The 19,755-nt window shown below is 41.0% G+C and overlaps 1 protein-coding gene across 3 annotated transcripts in view; it reads left to right on the top strand.

The window, feature by feature from the left end:
- The window catches only part of nlgn3a (neuroligin 3a), a 224,491-nt gene that overhangs the window by 133,310 nt on the left and 71,426 nt on the right, over positions 1-19,755 (top strand). For all 3 annotated transcript variants that reach the window (XM_088081221.1, XM_088081220.1, XM_042493720.2), the window contains one exon: positions 4,037-4,186. In XM_088081221.1, coding sequence (XP_087937347.1) covers positions 4,037-4,186 — 150 coding nt within the window. The remainder of the gene's footprint in view (positions 1-4,036; positions 4,187-19,755) is intronic.

The following is a 19,755-nucleotide window of genomic DNA, read 5'->3' as shown; positions in this document are numbered from 1 at the left end:
TTAGTCTTCGTTCACTCAGGGAGTAAACAGCTGTCTGCGAGTCTTACAGATGACAGCACCTCTACAGCCTCGTCCTCTCATCTAGATCCAGGCCAGCTGTAGGGGGCTTTGGCTAATAGCCTTGTAGGCTTCTCACCGTGCCTTCCCTTTTATTTTACTCAGCCGGCGTCTCTCCCCGCCTCTCGTTTCTCTCTGTCCTCATACACAGTGCTCTCTGTCTGCCCCGTTGCCAACATCATATTTAACACACAAACACGCCGGCGAAGGAGCAGGAAGTCACCTTCACACAAAGGTCATTCCTCCCATTACTGTTGCTGTAGTGATGTCAAGATTCAAAGAGGCACACACATTGCCTTTTCATATACCCAGTGCCATGTGGAGATTTTCTTTATATGCATAAGTTATACCTCCTGTCGCTCTCAGAAATGTCAAGTGTTGTGGAGAACGCGGCAAACTCTGACATACTCCAACCATAAGGTGCTCTTTTCCTGCCCATACCATCACTCCTGATGATGTGCTGCCTCTGAAAGTCCACCGGCTTAAAATAGCAACAGCTATGCAACAGTGATTTTTTTTCTTTGTGGTCTCCTTCCGCTATCTTCTGTGACTCCAGAATAGTGAATTTGTTACTGCGTGTTCCCTCACTTCAGCCTTTTCTCCCCCTCCGAGGCCTAGTCACACACAGTGCTAGCTCATTTGATTCAGTATAAAGGGAATATTAAGCAGACATTCGGTGACATTCAGAATACTGTCACTGACTTGTACGACGGCACAAGCTGCTGTATAATTCGGTGTAATTACACTGCCTGTTTTGCAAGGAGCTCCCCAGCTCAACTAAATGCACTTCTTAAATGTGAACATGGCCAGTAATGGACTTGTCATGAGTGAAGCGTGAAGCTTGGCCTGACAAGAGCACTACAGTAGGGTGCATGTCATGTTCTGCCACATCAGGACATTGTCACCCGTACCCCCCACCCCCCCACCCAACCTCAGACCTCACTGATAGCCGCTGACAGCCACCATGTTTCACCAAGTGTTGACACAGTGAATGCCACCGACACTTATCTCCACTCGCCTTTGTCCTGTCCCACTCTGGAGTGTCAAGGCCATTTCTGGGGGCGCTTAGCGTCAGATATATGACTGACTGTTTTCAATAGAGTGAGAGGCAAAGGACAAAACGGTGAGGGAGAGGAAATAATATAGAGGAGGAAGGAACGAGTGCTCCCGGGCCCTCCTGGTGGGTTTCACTTGCAACGCCAACACTTGGAGGCTCAACTCAGGACTGAGTTATGCCTCCCACTGACACTCCAATCAGTCCTAAGCTGCTGTGACGCACCTATGAAAGGTTGTGCTCCTCAGGTCCTGCCAAAATTCATGCCCTGGGATGTATTTGTAGGCGTAACTGTCGCCAGACTTTCTATTTAAGCTGTGCAGTGCAGCGGAAGACTTTTTCTTTATTTATTGCATATTTTTAATTTATTTTCTCTGCTGTGATACTGTTATCTGTGCTGGGAGTGTGTGTCACTGTATAGTAGTTGCTGCATGATCTGATTGAGAGAAATATGTGTGAAAATGATGTGTGATATAATTTATTTTTCTGTTCAGCTCACTCTTCATTGCACATTAGCTTTCATTTCCATCACGCACCCATTTCTTTGTTCATCACCAAAACATGAGTTTATTTCTTTCTTTTTTTATGTCCAACTGCATGTAAAGTTATTGCAAATATATAAGCAGTCTGTGTATTAATGAATCTCTGTTTTTCTTTCTAGCACAGAGCTCTGTGCTACATTTGAATGCTGTGAATATTTGTGTTGATGTAATCTTTTGCCTCAGAGAAGTGAATCAGGAGGCGGCTTTTTCGAGGTAGCCACTTAGTCACCTGTTACACCAAATTAGGCCGTGCGCAGCGACCGATAAAGCTCTGATCTGATTGGTTCAGAAAAGCTGCTCACCTTATTACCGCCGTGTCATGCCGTGCTGCAGCCCACATGTGGATGTATCTAGAAAGGATCATTATTTCTCACTTTAAGTCCAATTGGGATCTGTTGCATGTATATTTTCCCTCTGACACAAATCTGTGTCAGCGAGAACCGTATGTCACATCTGTGTGACGCCTCCCACATCAGATCAAGTCAATAAATAGATTAGAACAAGTGGAGCTTCAATGTCTTGTATCGCTCTCCCAAAGGGATTTAACTGTTGTCATGGAGACCCGATGTGAATCAACAAAAGAGGTGACTGATAACATTGACATGACTAATCTCTTTTTCTTATTTCTGCCCCCTGTTCTGTCTCCCTCTATGCCATTCTCCTTGTATCTGTGGCCCATTTGTTTGAGTAGCTTGTGTAGGATATGCTGTTTTTTTTCCTCCCTTTCTCCCCCCCTTCTCCTCCCCTTTCCTCCCCTCTCTGACTGTACCTTTCATGCTTTCTCACCCCATGCATCCCCTCCTCCTCCTCTTGTCTAAGATAAGTGTGTGCATAGAGAAGTGTCAGCTATAAATCACATTTCACTGTGTAAGCCTTCTCAGATACCAGCAAGATAAAGAAAGCCATAAATAAGGCCACATCATACACAAGTTATTGCTTTGCTTTTAAACGTAACGGGGCCATGAATAACCAGGGGAATACCAAAACGAAAAAAAAAAAACTGAATCAAGGCTGAGCTCTGCTATAGGGGTTACAGAAAAACCTGTGTCTCTACAAAACGCATTTAAGCAGTTGTCCTCGGTGTTAGGCATGCTAATGTGATAGGGTGCATAACGACGAGCGGTGCCTGCAGATGGATGCAGATTGGTCTGTGCAGGATGTGGTCTGCGATTAGCTGTTCTTGAGGATTTTGAATTTTGGCTCTCGGTCACCATAGCAACCAGAATACAATACTACCCTTTTAAATCTAAGCCCATTGCTTTCTCCTTTTTTCTCATATTCTCTCCTTTTTTTTATATCTGTATTCCTTTCTATTTTCCTTCCTTCCGGTCTCTCTCTCTCTCTCTCTCTCTCTCTCTCTCTCTCTCTCTCTCTCTCTCTCTCTCTCTCTCTTCCTCACTCTTTGCCCTCCCACCCGCTCTCATTCTCACCACTCTCAGGGCTTAGGGGGAAAAAAAGAGAGGCAGGGAGTTGGACAGAGATGGAGGGAAGGCGGGAGAGAAACATGGAGAGACAGGGGAGAGTCTGTGAGTGAAAGCGATACAAAGTGAGGGAGGGGAAGGCGAGAAGCTACACAGAATTGCGGGGGGAGCAGGAGTGAAAATGAGAGAGAGTTTCTTGTCTTGTCTCCCAGCTCTAGCTAGCCAGCCAGTAATTCAGTCTATTCCTCAAACAGAGGCTTTTTTCTTCCCTCTACCTCTGGATGTGCTTTATCTGGCTGGAGTGTCGCTCCAGCTGGGTATCAAGCCCTGGTTCGGGAATAGAATAAACAACATTTTACCAAAACTGAAGCACACATTTAACTGCCTGCAATGCCAAGCAAGGACCGTGCAAATAAATTGTTGCACAGAGATAGGCCTGTGTAAAAAGGAGGCGCACGGTAGCATTGTGTAATTAGCTGGTGCGTTTCCCTATCACTGTCAAGCCAGATTAGCCTTCTCCCTGGTTGGGAGATGTGTCAGAGTACCTCTCTCTTTATTTTCCCTAATGGCTTCCTGCGTGTCTGTATTGGAGAATGGGTCTGCCTCCTGGAAGGCAACACAAATACAACCCTGATAGTTTGGTTTATATGATAAATATTTTTTACGGTGAACGACAAGCCACATTTTCAGCTGAGATGGCCAATTACTATAATAGAGTTGAACTCGACATAATGAGTGGACATTAATTTGTTTCTCATAGAGCAGATATGAAGTAATATTGCCTCCATTTCCATTAGTAGGCCAGCAGACTGTGTCCTTACAGCTGGTATCTGAGAGGTGACTGTCAGCTTGTCTGTTTGTGGCCACCATGCGCTGTATCTGCTGTATCTGAATCTGAGCTGACCCTTGATTGGAGTGGGCGGACGTCAATGTGAATGTGTTAATGATGGCCGCTCTTGCAGACATACGAGATACTGGGGCCAAGCCTGTGATGGTCTACATCCACGGAGGATCCTACATGGAGGGGACAGGCAACATGATCGATGGGAGCGTCCTAGCCAGCTACGGGAATGTCATCGTTATCACTCTCAACTACCGCGTCGGAGTCCTTGGTAAGCATCTTTTTCTTTCTTTTTACTTCACATCCTCCTTCAAGGACATTTTTCTGGGCCATCTTAATAGGGCAGCTAGGTGTAATGAGCACTGCTGATTGCCACATCCACTCACTACAAATAAGGCCGTGGAAAAAAAAAAAAAAACACAGCAGTGTAAATACATGGACCGGTTCCTGTGCTTCTTGTTGATGTGGTGCTCGTGTATCAAAATCACAGTAATTGAGTGTGTTGAATGTGGGTTTGTTGTTGTGACTGGGGTTTAGAATAAATTAAGAAATTATTGTAATGAGGATGAAAAAAAAAATGAGATGGGCGTGATGCTGGAGAGATAGAGGAGTCTGTTCGAGAGAGCGAGGGGTTCTCTCCCTGAGTTGCAGTTGGTTGCGGATTGACTCACACAGCTGAATCCTCTTTCAGACACTTGTGTGTGCGCGCGTGAGTGTGTGAGAAAGAGAGCGCAAGAGTGGAGAGACAGAAAGAGAGAGAGAGAAAGAGAGGGAGAGAGAGCTCCATGGAAACAGCTGCAGCAACACAAAATGGAGTTTGTTAGCACACTACGCAAGCTTTGTACCTTTTCCATCCATCTCTCTGACACAGCTGATTTCCCCTCTCTCATTTTTTTTTTTTTTACATTTAGAGTGGTTGTGTACTGACTACAAACACTGAATATAAAATAAAAATTTCCCTGTTGTTTGCATTTGTTGAGAATATCGCTTTAGGTTTGGACTATCGCTGGCTGCTGTTAACGTAAAGGATACAGCAAAGTGCTTTTCTATATGTCTCATTTTGTCAACAAATCAGATGAAAACACCAAAACCAGCAATTCATAAATCTGTCTGTCAGTTCTGTCTCTATACTTAGTGTGGCTCACTGCCCCAAGCCTGCAGATGTAAATCTTTAAAACATCACAAGTAGGAAATATATTATTCCAGTTTTAGCTTCAAGTTCGAGTAATTTCCAAAAACAGCTGGGCACTATATTTTTTGGCAGATGTTTATCTGAGAGAGGTAAATATTGCATTTGTTGGGGACACTTTCAGCAGCATATCAAATAGAATATTTGCTTAACAGCAGCAAAAGCCAAAATGTAGTGTAACACCAGCAGAGAAGAGCAGAGTGTTTGAAAACTGACTGTCTACGAAGGAATATTTATTTGAAGTTTTCTAACATCAGCTAGCATGAGCCACTGTACCCTGCTACTTACACCAGGCCAAGTAAGACTCTTTCACCAAAACCCTGGAGTGGAGTGAATAGGGCAAGCGTGTGTTTTATAACTTTTAAATATTTCATTTGTACGAGAATGAATGTACTCCTTCTTCTTCTTTCTTCAAAAGTTACATAGTATTGTTTTAGTATTCACTGCTGCCGTGTGGGGTCATTCATGTGTTCCCCAGCTTTTAATAGCACATAATGAGAACCTGTAAAAAGTGTTCCCCGGCTCTTTATTCCCTTAATATGACATGAGTTTGTTTAGGGGACTATAATTATGACTCTGAGAGACATGAGATTGCACTGGCGTGGGTATTAGTGTAGATAATTATTACCCCTTTTGTATGAGAATAACTCCCAAACATGTTTCAGCCCTAAATTTAAAACAATAACAATCAGTCAACTGATTAATTAACCAATTAAAAGAGAGGAAAAATGAAAAACAAAAGATGAAAAAGAAGGAAAATCATTACGAAATGTCTTAGTGTTAGGAAATCAATAACTACTGCCATATCCAAACAGGTTAAGGTCAAGTTCTGGTTAGGGTCAAGTTCAAGTTAAGCTATTTCCATCTCCAAAGGTCAAGGTTAACTGGATGATATTTCTAGAATATTTTAATTTGATATGGGTCAGTTTTACGTGACCACAATATGAGGGTTAATGTGTGTTAAGAGAATATTGAACTGGGGAACACAATCCTCTGGTGTGTTAGTGAATGTTGCAGCAGCAGGATGATGCATTAAGTTAGATACACTACAGTGTCCATGATCATCATGATAAAGGAACATGTTGCACCAGGCAGCAGTGGTGGTCTCTCTTTTTTTTTTTTTTGTTATGACTTGAATATTTGTACCTTTTCAGGCTTTCAAAATGTGAGAAATGTAGAATCTGTGCATATGGCTTTGTTTGAAAGGAGCTGTATGTGACATTCACAGCGCTTATATTGCAGCAAACAACTATTTACTCTGTAAAGATATAGTGGAGTAATGGCGCCCTGAGCAGAGAATAAAGTCACACTCCCTCTGTTCGTGTTGTAATCCAAGCTTCTCTGTTCTTTGCCAATTTGTCTCTAATTTTCTCACTTTATTTGCATAGCACAAGTTGTACATAAAATGCAACTCCAAATGCTGAACATAAAAACATGAGAAGGAATTATCAAAACCAATGAAAATAGAATATAATGTATCAAAACTAAAAATTATAGTCAGAGTCATGCAGTAACAGTAAAAGTGAAGGAAGATTAAAATACACTTGATAAAGCCAGGTTCAGAATGGTATGTTTTACATTTCTTTTAAAGATATTCACACTCTCTGCCACCTTTAGGTCCTCCAAAAAGCTGTTCCACAGGCTGTGTCTATAAAGCAGCCTGGCTGCTTTATAGAAATGTATGTAGTTGGTTTGGTTCAAAAATCCCTTTAAGTCCAAAGTTATGTTTATGGAGGACCAGTCCCCAAAGGTGGACAAAGTACTCAGATATTCTACTTAAGTAATAGTATCCGTACCACAGTGTAGAAATATTCTGTTACAAGTAGAAGTCCTGCATTCAAAATGTACTTAAGTACTATTCATCTCAGGGAAAAAAAAACTGAACAGCAAGGGAAACTGAACTATCTTTATTAATGTATGTTCTGTACCATATAATGATGTCCAGAAAAATAAAGAATTAAAAAAAAAAGTACCTAAGTATTTGCATTAAATTATACTTAAGTTACCAGTTGCTATATAGGTAGGGTCATACCTTTATTTTATATGTTTTTCAAAGCCTCGATGAAGGCTGGCATTGGTCAAAATAGAAGATAAGATAATCCTTTATTAATCCACTGCTCCCAGTAGACCACACTCACACACACACACCAACTGGACTTATACAAAAATATTTCTTATATTTATTTTATTTCTTTCTAGACTGTTTTTGTTGGCAAATTCTTTTTTGTAATTTTATTTTATTTATGTTACTGTTTTTGCACCTTGTTTTTTTAATCATAATACTTGGCACCATGTTTTTTATTATCTAACATTTTAATATCTTAATATTTTTATTTTTTTTATTTTTTATTGCTATTGTATTGTTACTTCACTGCTTATACTTTGTCATACCTCATAGCTGCTGTTATATTGTGAGTTTCCCCACTGGACTAAAAATTTTGATTTTGTTATCTTAAATATTTTGGCGTTTTTAAAAATATTGCAGTTACAATTGATAATGCTGTCCCGACCCATGATGGTGGAATGTATTTGTAGAAAGATAGGAAAATCCCGGCTCAGACCCTAAATCACAGATATGCTTTGAATGTCACATACAGCTCCTTTAAAGGGTCAAAAGGCAAAAAATTTAAAAAAGGTGTCCGGACCACCACTACCACTGAGCAATATCAGGCTTTTGGCTCCACATGCTTGTTAACCAGATCAATTCTTTGTTGACGTTGGTCTTCTGATGGCGTTTGTTTGACAAGAAGAAAAATTACTGATGACCAGCCTTATCCTTAAAGGAGCAGTCTGCCTCACCTTTCTGCTCACAGAGCTCCTCATGTCAGGAGCAGGAGGGTGACAGAGGAGTGGGTGCCGGCTTATCCTCCAGGACATTGAGATGACTGGTGTGGCTGAATCACACAGGCGCAGCTACATTCATCCTTAGACTCTCTTTTTGATGGAGATGAGAGCGCTACGGCCTATCGATTTTGTCATCAGGATTGCTCGCCTTGAATGCGCTGTGTTTTCCTCTGTCATTTTTGTGGAGTATCATTTTGAGCATTGTAATCAGCCTTCAGGGTGGTAAGGTAGTCGAAGTACTGATCTGAGCGTGCTGCCTCGTGCCGCTGCTGCCGCCGCTGGTTTAAAGCCGAGCACGTAAGCCTAATACGGATTCATGATCATATTTCTTTCATGGCACTTCAATTATGAGTCAGATGTTTCTTCTCTCGCTGCCACATTTCGCTAAATGTCATTCTACATGCATGCACACACACCCTCGAACAACACATACGAGAGCTCTGAGCACGTGCATGCTCGCACACATGCTTGTATTCACACAAACAAACCTACAGTGAGACATGAGCCAAAACAATTCCCCCACACACTCATATACAGATGCAGTTTTGCACAAAGCACACACAGACATACACACATGCACAGTTCCCAAAGCAGCTCTCTTGGTGAGCTCCCCAGCAGCCATTCTGAGAAATGAGCAGAGAAGAAGTGATGCATGTAGTTGAGCGATAATGTCCATCGCTGTAGCATGGTCTGATAATCTCCCCATGGTACGGCTTTAAACTGTTATTACAGACACACTCATATAAACCAAATAAAACCAGGGCCAGAGAGAAATCAGACCATGATGGGCCAATTAACACTAAGCTGTCTGAAGATTTTCAGTCATAAAGTGTAAATTGCAACACTCAGAACATGAGAAATCATAATTACATGTCTTCATTTTATATTTGTTTGCTGTTTTTTTTTATTGGATATGGGGGTCGCTAACAGTTTCAGCGCTAATCTAGTCTAGACAGCATTAGGTGGAGTAGATTCGCTGTTTGTATTGGACACTGTACATTAGCTGCTTGTACACACAGTTGAAAGCTTAAATCAGTGTAACATCAGGTCATCTGACAGCTGGATGAGAGCAAATACTCCAGTTTTTTACTTCTCCTTATTCAACGACTCTTTAGCAGGGCTCCCTTCATTTAAATAATGAAAATAAAAGAAGTAATTTAGATTCTACGCTGGGTGACGCAGTTTCATGAAGAAATGCAGGATAAATAAATAAATATGAATGAAAAAATGAAAGCTCTTTTAATTAGGCTGCTTAAAGGGATGAGGGAATAATGGAGGCAGAGAGAATTAGACAAGATAATGAGTTTAAAGTGAAAGCAGACAAGGCAACAAACTACACTTTCTGACACTAATATAGCTCTCCCACCGTCCCTGGGCAATCTGAATATGGCATTAATAATGCAGTAAACACCTTTGAAATACACACAACAATCTGAATAGTTACTAATTTCACAGAAACAATAAGCCTAAACTATTAGGCATCAACTAACAGATCTGTACTGAATGTGAAAAGTGAAAACAAACTTTTTCACAAGCAAATTCCCAACAAATTGGACAGCAGTGAAAGCTTGGTAAATGTCAGTGTTGAATGTTTTATTTATGTTTTGCATTAATTTATTTTTTTTTTGCACTTTTTTTGTAGCAATACTAATTCCAGCTTTGCAGGGCTTTTCAACATTTCACTCAAATGGAGCAAAGATATTGGAAGATGGTGCTCAGCACATTATGAAATATAGATTTAGCATTTGTTTGGTGGTTTCCAAAAGACAGGCAGCCGCAGTGGATTTAGTCTATATTTCAGCCTGGTTTTACAATATGTGCATGGCGGCTGCAGATTCTACAGTGAAACACAAAAAAACTCACAGAGAGGGGAAAAAAGATGAGAGGAAAAATACTGTAGAAAAAAAAGAGGTAACATGGAGAAGAGTCGTACAAATTCTATCCGGAGACGGTGATGTGTAGAGCTGCTGCCACTCCTGTTCCAATTAAAGAGGAGTCCACTAAGTTTCTAGTGCTGTTCTATCATCCCCCTGCAGCTCTTAGCCCTACGCTGCTGTAATGGTAATTATTGCTTCAAAGGGTGGACCACAATTCTCCTGAGGCCCCATTTGGAAACTTTCATATCTGAACCTTTCACTATTTAGATGAATGAGAATTCATTTTTTAATCTTTAATTAGTTATTGACCCACCGCAGCATGATTATCACCAGATGAGATATGGAGAATTTTAAACTGTCCGGACCATCCTGTCGGGACCTGTCACACTCTGCTCAGGTCAGCGGGACCTAAAGAGTTTGTTTACCAAAGAGAAACACTGTTTGGATATCTGCTCATTGATCTGTATGCATGTGTGTGTGTGTGTGTGTGAGAGAGAGAGAGAGAGAGAGAGAGAGAGAGAGAGACATTGTGTGTGTGTGTGTGTGTGTGTGTGTGTGTGTGTGTGTGTGTGTGTGTGTGTGAGACAAAGTGAGAGTGATAGAAAGAGACATTGTGTGTGTGTGTGTGTGTGTGTGTGTGTGTGTGTCTCAAAACGTGCATTTGTGTGTGTGGTCTGTGCACGTGGTGCGTGTGCCTAGTTGCCGCGCCTCTCTAATGATGTGTAATGAGTCCCAGTCAGAGGGGAGTATCTTGTATCACTGCTCTTTACAAATATAATTACTCACTGGCTCTCCAGAGCATGTCAATTTCCCAGTCCATTGGGGGGGGGGGACTTAATTACTAGTTTCCAAATGCATTAAAAATTAACAAAGGCTGCCTCTCGTGCCAAAACTCAAGGTGAGACTCTTCCTCTCTCTAAAAAGGAGAATGGTCAAGTACGGTGTGTACTTGTGGAGAGTTTTCACCTTCAACAGGGTTTATTTGTGACCTTTGATGTCTATCTCTCATATCTCTCTGATCGCAGTCATTTTATGGTGAGGCCGTCACAGCTATGGACCGTCACCTCAGTCCACCCAAGTTATTCAGGCCTTCAAAAGAATAGTTTTAGATCCAATCAAAATAACCTCAACCTACCGTATGCGTGTGCGTGAAAACGGTGCTGAAGCAGCAGCGGCGCGGGTGATGTAGCATTGATTTGAGTTTTTCTTTGTGTAGTAAGTGACTCTGCCTTTCTCTCTCATGTCCCTTTCCCAAACTAAAGATGGTGAATGTGGGTAATTCAGCCAGGGATTTAGGGAGCAGAGGAAATGCACGGCTGTGTGTGAACAATGTGGTAGAGCAAAAGTTAGTCCATCATACAAGTTTGTGTTGTTGTTTTTCACTTACTGCTGCGCTCCTCAGAGAGCTGAATAGCCCGCACTGTGCTCACGGCCTCCTGACCCACGCGCTGCAGTCTGCTGGATGTTGGTTAAGTAGTAATACTATAGGCTGTCATCTGGATACTTCCTGTTTGAGGTTTAAAACAATTGGCCTCATTTACACATCATTTTAAGCATCTTATGTCCGGATTAAGTCCAGATGTGATTTAAGACACTTTCATTTACACTTAACCACATAAATGCGTCTTGGCTGGCTGGATCATAAATCTGATTGCAATCCTGTGATTTCACAAGCAGTGGGAAAATCAGGGTCGGCCCTTCTCAAGTCCTGTTACTGCTAAATATACCAGAAAAAGTATAACTTGTGCACTTGAGCAGCTCAGATCAGTCCCTCTTGACTTCATCTTGGATGACTTTACACTTAGACTACAGTATGTTCACGTACAGCCCCTCCTCAGTGACTCCCTGTGGCTTTGGCAAAAAAATATTTTGTATTGAATAGAGCCCGGCTGATGCAGATACCAATATACCAGAGTAAACAATTCTGAAATGGATATATAAGCAAATATTATATATATATGTGCAATTATGCAGTGCAGTTTTTTTTCTTATCAAATATTTGAGATGAAAATATATAATGGAGGCAGGGAATTTTACACTTTAACAATAACCTTAATTGTCAAAAATGAGATCAGTGCACTGAAACAGGAAACCTAATTGGGAATTAGATGTTTCTAAATTACTCTAAACATTTCTTCATTATGCACTGACAGAAACAAATTTTTCATAGTGTGCATACGGACCAGTATTGGCTAATAAAATCTGATTGATCTGCTGATTGATATATCGGTCAGGCTCTAGTATAGAAAAAAGGTTACTTTTTAACATTTAAATTCTTACTTATTATTGTGTAGGCCTGTAGTGACTCTTACATTTTTCAGTTGTGAAAATGTGTAGCCAATACACAGATTTAAAAGAAAAAACTGAACATTTCGTCTGTAATGAACGTCATACATCTACGGCCTGGTGCCTTTTCCCCTAAATTTAGCTGAACCTTAAAGTGGTGACTACTTTTGAGTCTCCCTAGCGAAGCTATCTATTGATTCCAAATCCAATTTTGGAGGAAAGTAGAGAATTAAATAGTGCGTGGACAGATATGCTTGCTTTTACCACCAACACTACAGAAATCATAAATAGCCCTCTACAGACGAGCCACCTTTTGGTAAAACATATTAATGAATGCTCATTTACACCTGTAAGTAAAGTTAAAGGCTAATTCAGACTTAATAGTCTGTGTTACCTTTATAGGGCTCAAATATTGTTTTGTGCCTCCACATTGATTTTCTTTGTCTTCTTCTGGCCCAGACTGTTTACATTCATGTAATACAAATGCACATTGGAGCGACACCAAGAAATGCCACATTTGCAAAATAGGCATTTGGGAGAAAAATGAATGACATAGTGGTACAAGCTTTTATCTTGGAATGATTTGTTGTAGAGGTTGGATGACAAATTGTCATATGTTGAGGGATGGACTTCCCGTTGTTAATGAGGGCATGTCATCATAGCACGCTCCCATATAGAAGCACATGCCTAATTAGTATTCAGAGTTATGTCATCAGACTTTCCTCATTCTGCGTAATAATTAGCCATGTGCATCTGTTTAGGAGAGTATGCAACTTTTGGGGAGCAATGTGTGTTTGTTTTTGGGATAACAGGCTGTAGTAAAATGGGCTTTCAGCCCAATGGGATATTTTTAGGACTATCGAGGCTTTGGGATTATGAGCCAATCGACAAAAACTTTTGTGTGCAGGCCTACTTTCCAATATCTTTGTTTTCACCTTGTGGCAAGTCACGGCAGGACTCAAAATGTGGACAGGCTGTCTGTGTCACAAAGCGTCTGGCAGTGGAGCAACAGTATGGCTACGGCAGCCTTCTGTAGTTCCAGTGGATAGCTCAGACACTGTATGGTGAATGATCTGGGTCTGCGCAGTGATGTATGACATGGAAAAACCTGGATGTATGGAGAAAACACACATGAATTCCAATATCTCGGTGCTTACAGTGGCCACATAGCCAGTGATCGGATATGTATTTGTTTTGACCACATTTGCTTATAATGTAAATGTTGTTCTAAGGTCCAACACACAAAGTGACCATGTGTGTGTCTTTGACACACACACACACCCCCCGCTTCCATTAATTTATTGTATCCTTGCACCACTCTATAAAATGAGTATGGAAATGACTTTTTTTATTTATTTCTTTTACTACATGTTCATATGCTGGATATAAACTGTCTGGGTGCGTCTCATTTGTCACATTGGATGTCTGGGATCACAAAAATTGTTCTCTGAGTTACTACGGAATAAAATTCGGCATGACAACCTCCTGTGTGGCAAGGGTGAATAGACTTAAAATAAAGAGCCTCCCTCAGTAAGTGTTCCCAGTCTCAGTCATTTCGGTTATCATCTGATATATGAGCTTGGCGCCGAGCAGAGGAATTCTCAAACAGTAGGTGGAAGAAAAAGCGAAGGCAGAGTGAGTTCTCTTTGTCTTCTATTATCAGGAGGAGAGCTGAGATGGATATTTACTTGTTTTCATTGCCATTTGGATGAATTCATCCAAATTAAGCAGAGAACAAAAACATTTATTCATCCTATTAATGTCAGGGAGTGAGGGATTGAAGTAATGGTTTTCATGCTCCAGTCTGCAGCAGCTTGTTGATGCTGCTCTCCTACAAATCACTGCCAGGAAATTAACTCTTAAGCCGCTCTTGCCAGACACACTGCAACAAACGTCTGGCTCTGCAAGACAGGGCCAGGATGGGGCCTATTGTTTCCCAATGCCTGGCTTTTCAGCGTCCCACAGAAGATGTTTCCTCTTTAGTTTAAAACTCTTGAAAAGTATTGATTAAAACTGAAGGGGAATAACTCTGAGTAGGACTCAGTCCCTAGAAATAATGGAGCAGCTGATGTCAAACAGCACTTACACAGCAGGACCTCCAATCCACTCCACATAGAATGATTTTTAAATTCAGCACTGCTCAAACATTTATAGGTTGCATGTTATTTTCACAAAATTGTTTTTGATTATGTCGTTAAAAAGCACTTTATAATAATTATTCCTGTATCAAATCCTCTATAAAGTAAGTTCTCAGTTGCAGTGCTTTGATTGGCTCACAGCGCAATCTGCACCACATCCAGAGAGTGTGTCATTTCAAATGCTGGAGACCTCCTTGATTGAAAGAATTTGCTCGGTTGTTTAGGGAGGGGAACCAATCAAGTCTAATTGTGTTTTCACACACTGATGGCAACGTCCAAAATCTGGAACCTCCAACTGGGTTCCCTCGCAGCGTTTCCTTCATGCAATACTTTGAAATCCAGACAGACATGAAACAATATAAATAGACTGACATATTGCAGCTGAACAGGCTGTAATATAGTGAAAGTTAGAATTGTAAATTTAATCAGTAAATGAAACCATGTTTTTGAGGCTACTCGTGGTTGCCGTTTTTTTCCATTCAGATTACCCACCCATAAACAGCATTCACAGGAAACAATGCATGCATTAATCCAGCCTCACTTTTCTCCCCTTGCATCATGGGCAAGAGCATAGGTTTCATTTCAATATTACCAGAGACACAATGAGCATGGGGTCCCCCCCCCCCCATCACCATTACATTTTATTTCTGGCATTCTTTAGATTTTTTCTGCATGGATTTGTGAAGGAAATATCTTAATTAATGTAGGTGAACCAAAAATTCAAGTGGTAGGAGAGGTTTTAAAATATGAAAGCATAATGGAATATAATGCAGTGAGGCCCTCAGGCATTCTGTGTTGCTTTCAAATATTTATATTCCCAAAAATCAACTTTTCTCATTTAATGTTTTCCCTGCTGAGTCAACACACATGTAGGCATTATTTCCTATTTCATCCTCTTTTGTGCCTGTATGTGGTACAATGGCACTTATTCACATACATGAGACATGAGTTCATTTTAATTCATTCATACACCTTTGGACTTTTTAGTTAGTGTGTTTAGAAGTCTATCTGCCCTGTAGTCTGCTTAGCATTACATTATTCAGACATAATCAAAGACATAATCCAGCATCAGGTCTCTGGGAGACACATACAAACTGACTAAGAGCTACCAGTCAGAGGAAAGACGCAAACCTGAAGTGCAGACTTTTTCCTGGTCAAAATAACTGTAGCCTATAGGCGACTATGGACTGTCAGGAAACACTAACACATGCACAAGAATCCATTATGTTATTCTTTTGCTAATTTGCTTCTCTAGCAGAACAGCTTCTGCTGTGTTTACTCCAGTCCATTGACAAGACTTGTCCTCTAGCAGCACCTACTTTACCAGAGGCATACTGTTGAGTCTTTAGCCCCTTTAAATTGTCTTTTTAAAGCTGGAATATCATGCTGTTATGCCACCTCGTTGCTCTGTATAAAAGGTTGCAGAATAAGACAGTTGTCTCGCCTTTAGGCTGGTAGTGGAGGTAGTAAGAGCGGCAAAATGGTGTCTGTGTAAGAGGGAGAGCAGGCAGGACCAAATCATGAGCAGCATGGGTGTGATGTTTTGATGTCCACAAATTGGAAAAACAATGACATTCAGGAGCTCCTTACCCTTTAGAGCAGAGGACAAGGTCAGCCACCATATCATAGAGATGGCACACTATTGTTGTTTCCATTTTATGCCATTGTTATTGTTCATAAAGCTCTGCTGAAGTTTATGTTATATGCAACATAAGAGGCTGACACTGTTGTGTTACATATCCCACTCGTCACGCCTCTTTTGCTTACAAGATGCCAGCATGCTTTCAGAAATAACACACTAGAGCATTGTTTGGTCCTATGTGAAAATGCAAAGGCGGCATGAAGAAGAGACTTCGTAGTGGCCATAATGCGATTTTGGCTACTTTTATGTTTTTCTTTGCCTTATCTTTGCCTATAATGAGAGGTGTTTTAAGTGTTTAACTGGTAATGCAAACAATTTCATACTACTTGATATTGCTAACAGGCAAAACCCACAGTGTCATGCTTGTGAAGCAGGCACAGGAAATGCAATTTTTGAAATTAGCTCTGATAGCAAACAAAAATAACAAGATACTGCCATTTCCAGCATTTTTCAACAGGGGTTTAAAATGTTGTCAGATAACAAGACAATCTGCATATAGGATATTGTGCTTTTTTTTTAAATCAAAAACAATTACTGCCTGATTGTTTAGGCTCATAACTGTGGAAAATTCACTTGTTTCCATTTACTCTCATTGGCCAGATCTGCTGAAAAATCATAGTTCCTGCATTAGAGAGTGAAATATGGACACCATGAGGCAGCAGAATAAAAGCAGTCTTTTAGTTAACTTCTTTCTTTCAACTTTGATCGCGCAGAAACTATTATCCCGGCTGGTTTTATGGATACTGACTCAGCTTCAACTCTGAAAGGTTATGTATATGAATAATTTCAAGATGTTTTGAGGCACTGTTTCTTTAAGTTTAACCACCTGCTCAGAATCATCACAGCAGCGTTGTGTAAAGATGTTCTACACTGAATGAACAACAAATTCCCTCTCACTGTTGTGACTTGAACTCAGATTGCTGATGTATTTTTAATGAGGATTTGTCCTTCTTTTTCATCTTACAACAAATGGAAACAGGAACAAAGCTCATTATATTTCATAAGCATGACATTTGAGAAAACTGTGACATTAAGAAATCAATTTCTACGGTACAGTAGTGACTTTCAGTATGCAAAACAATCTGTGCCGTAACAGTGCCCTGAGATGAAAACACGTTTAGATGATCGCAGTACTTCCACCAAAACAGTAAATATGCATTACAAAGACATCAAACAGCAAAGCCGACAATTGCTTTCATCTGGTCAAGGGGTCCTCCGCAGCGTCTCATGTAAAAATGGAACACTTCACCCAAAGATGGCAAAATGAAGTGCACAGATGGAGCGTCGGTTCACTGAAGGAAAATGTCAACCTTGTGTCAGTGTTTGTGGTTGAGATGCTTTATTGATGGATGTTTGACCTTTTACTGTTAGTGATGGAAGATGTGCTTCTTGTGAAGCTTTCATTTGCATCCTAATCATTAGTAAACGTTATTCTTATTCATCCCAGTAGTGTCACGAAAAAATTTGAGTTTTGCGGATGGAGATTTGAGTGGCTCCTCAAAGACGGAAGACTAATATTTACCGAGCAGCTCTCTCGCTCACACTGACATGGCATTGTAGAGCAACAAGAGATGGCATTTCCATTTCCACCTCAGCACAGTCTGACCTAAAACTGAATCAGGGGGTAGAGCTGAAATTTCCAGGTATGCCGCTTGCTGCCAGATCTTTTTTTTTTTCATATTTTCAAGTGGTCCTTAAATTGAGTGTCTTTGAGTGTGAGACTCATAAAGTGCCCAATAGGCAATTCATAATGCAATGCATGCACAGTGGCAGGTGTTGCCAATGCAGTGATTAAGCTATTCTTTCACCTTTGGTTTTGGTGGCAGGGGCTATTAACTCGCACAAATAGACATTTCAGAGTTTTGTGTGAATCCCTGGCTGGCCTTCGCCTTTGCTTTCCGAGCCAGATGCCCTTTTAATAGCCACACTAGTAAATCCCAAAATATATTCACACCAATAGGGGCATTTGTGTGACCTGCTATACTTAGTCGTGTTTGGGCTGTTTTACTGCCCAGCAATTGCAGAATGACCTTGGTTTCCCAAGGATATAAATTGAAGGTCCCCTCAACCTTTAATATGTCATCAGATAACATATCAGCGATATAACATCACGACTGTGGAATATGAGGCTGTAATAATTGATGTATTATTGTACTCCCTCGGTACTAAACTACATAAATACTAAACTAAGGTCTCTGAACATATCTGAAAGCTCTTAATAAAAGAGAATCAGATTGTAGCACTAAATAATGCAAAATCATTGGCATTACCGAACTAAAGTACATCGAGGGGCACACAGTGCCACAAAAAAAACCCAAAAAAAAACAACAGAAAAAAACCCCAATGCAGGTTGTGTAATGGGAGCTGCAAATTACTGTTTTGTTTCTCCACAGAGATATTGACTCCCAGACCGAAAATCAATTAAATGAAAACAGTACATATCATTGTATGAAGTCTTTGAACAAATATCACTCTGTCAGAAGATGGCACAAGCAAGATACATTGTATACCCGAAGGTGAATATTTGTATTTCTTAGACTTTTATAACTTTAGTCTATTCCCAACTCGTATTGGGCTTCTTGTTTATGGCGCCTGAAAGATCTATCTGTGGTGATTCATTGCTTGAATGCTTTGTTTTGCTTTATACTCTGCTCTAGGAGGGAGTATGGGGCTCCTAATGGCAGCACTGCTTTTCTTCTTAGTGCATTTGTCCTTGAGGGATTTTTAACTTCACAACCAAAAAACACACAGGCGCTTCTTCTTCCTCAGGGCAAAATACGTACAGGTAACAGCCTTATCGAACGGAAGCCAGCATGTACACCTTCCACATGAGCCCAGTGCAGCATGTTTGATCATTCAGAGACGAAGGAGGGAAAAAAAAGTGTGTGAATCTTAAACTCCCTCCTTTTTTTCAGTTTCTTACTCCTTCTCAGCAGCATTGTGAAGGAGAGGATTAGAGAGCAGATACAGCAAGAGGAAGGACGGAGGTTAAGATTTGTCCATCATCAGGTGTGTCCTGAGACAGGAATGATGTGTGTAAGAAGATATATATTGGCCAGGCAGGAATAGGTACTTGCTTCTTGTCTTGTAAAGGCATTAATCATAGCAGCGGCCAAGCCTAACCACCAAGGTCAGCAGTCCTTGCATGTGTGGGAGGCACTCTCAACAGCTGCCGCCACAAAGCACCGCTGCAGAGGGGCTAACAGAGGCGGGAGGCAGGAGTCTGAAGAGGCTGAGGAGCAGGGTGTTGAATTGACAAGGTGAAAGTGGGAGGGGAGGAACGGTAGACGAGAACAAGGTTGGATTAGTGACGACCCTTGGGGGCGTGGTCGGTAAAGAGTGCCACTTGAGGTGGTAGTGAAGGAGATTGCTAAACAAAGGTAGGTGGACATTTTGGGATAATGGATTAAAATGGGCAGCACAGCTGGGGAGGGGGAGCAAAAATAACAGAGTGCTATGCACTTGTACAGTGGGTGGAACTGCACCAATCAGAAGGAGGAAGGTCGGGAGGGACAGCGTGTGAACGAGGTCTGATCACAATGCTTTTAATCACACCTCTCGAGTAGGAGTTTGGTATTATTAGAATAGGACAGAGGTGAGAAGTATGCCCATTTAGGGAGAATCGTGACTGTTTGGAGCAGAAAAATGCCAGATGATAAAGGGGCTGTTAATGTAACACAATATCCAGTGTAGTGCTTATATGTAAAACAAAGTATCCACAGAAGGACTACAGTAAGCAAATAGGTGGCAATATATATCCACGACAGGTTTTATTACACATCAGGCTTGTGCCGTCTTTCTACCTAAGAGAATTAATTTTATGGGGCTATCTGTGGTTTTGAATGTGTCATAACCCCAAGGAGG

The sequence above is a fragment of the Plectropomus leopardus genome, chromosome 8, assembly GCF_026936395.1.
Source record: "Plectropomus leopardus strain MGB_pleo_1.0 chromosome 8, ASM2693639v1, whole genome shotgun sequence".
Taxonomy (NCBI): domain Eukaryota; kingdom Metazoa; phylum Chordata; class Actinopteri; order Perciformes; family Serranidae; genus Plectropomus; species Plectropomus leopardus.
This window is presented reverse-complemented; position numbering and strand designations above follow the sequence as displayed.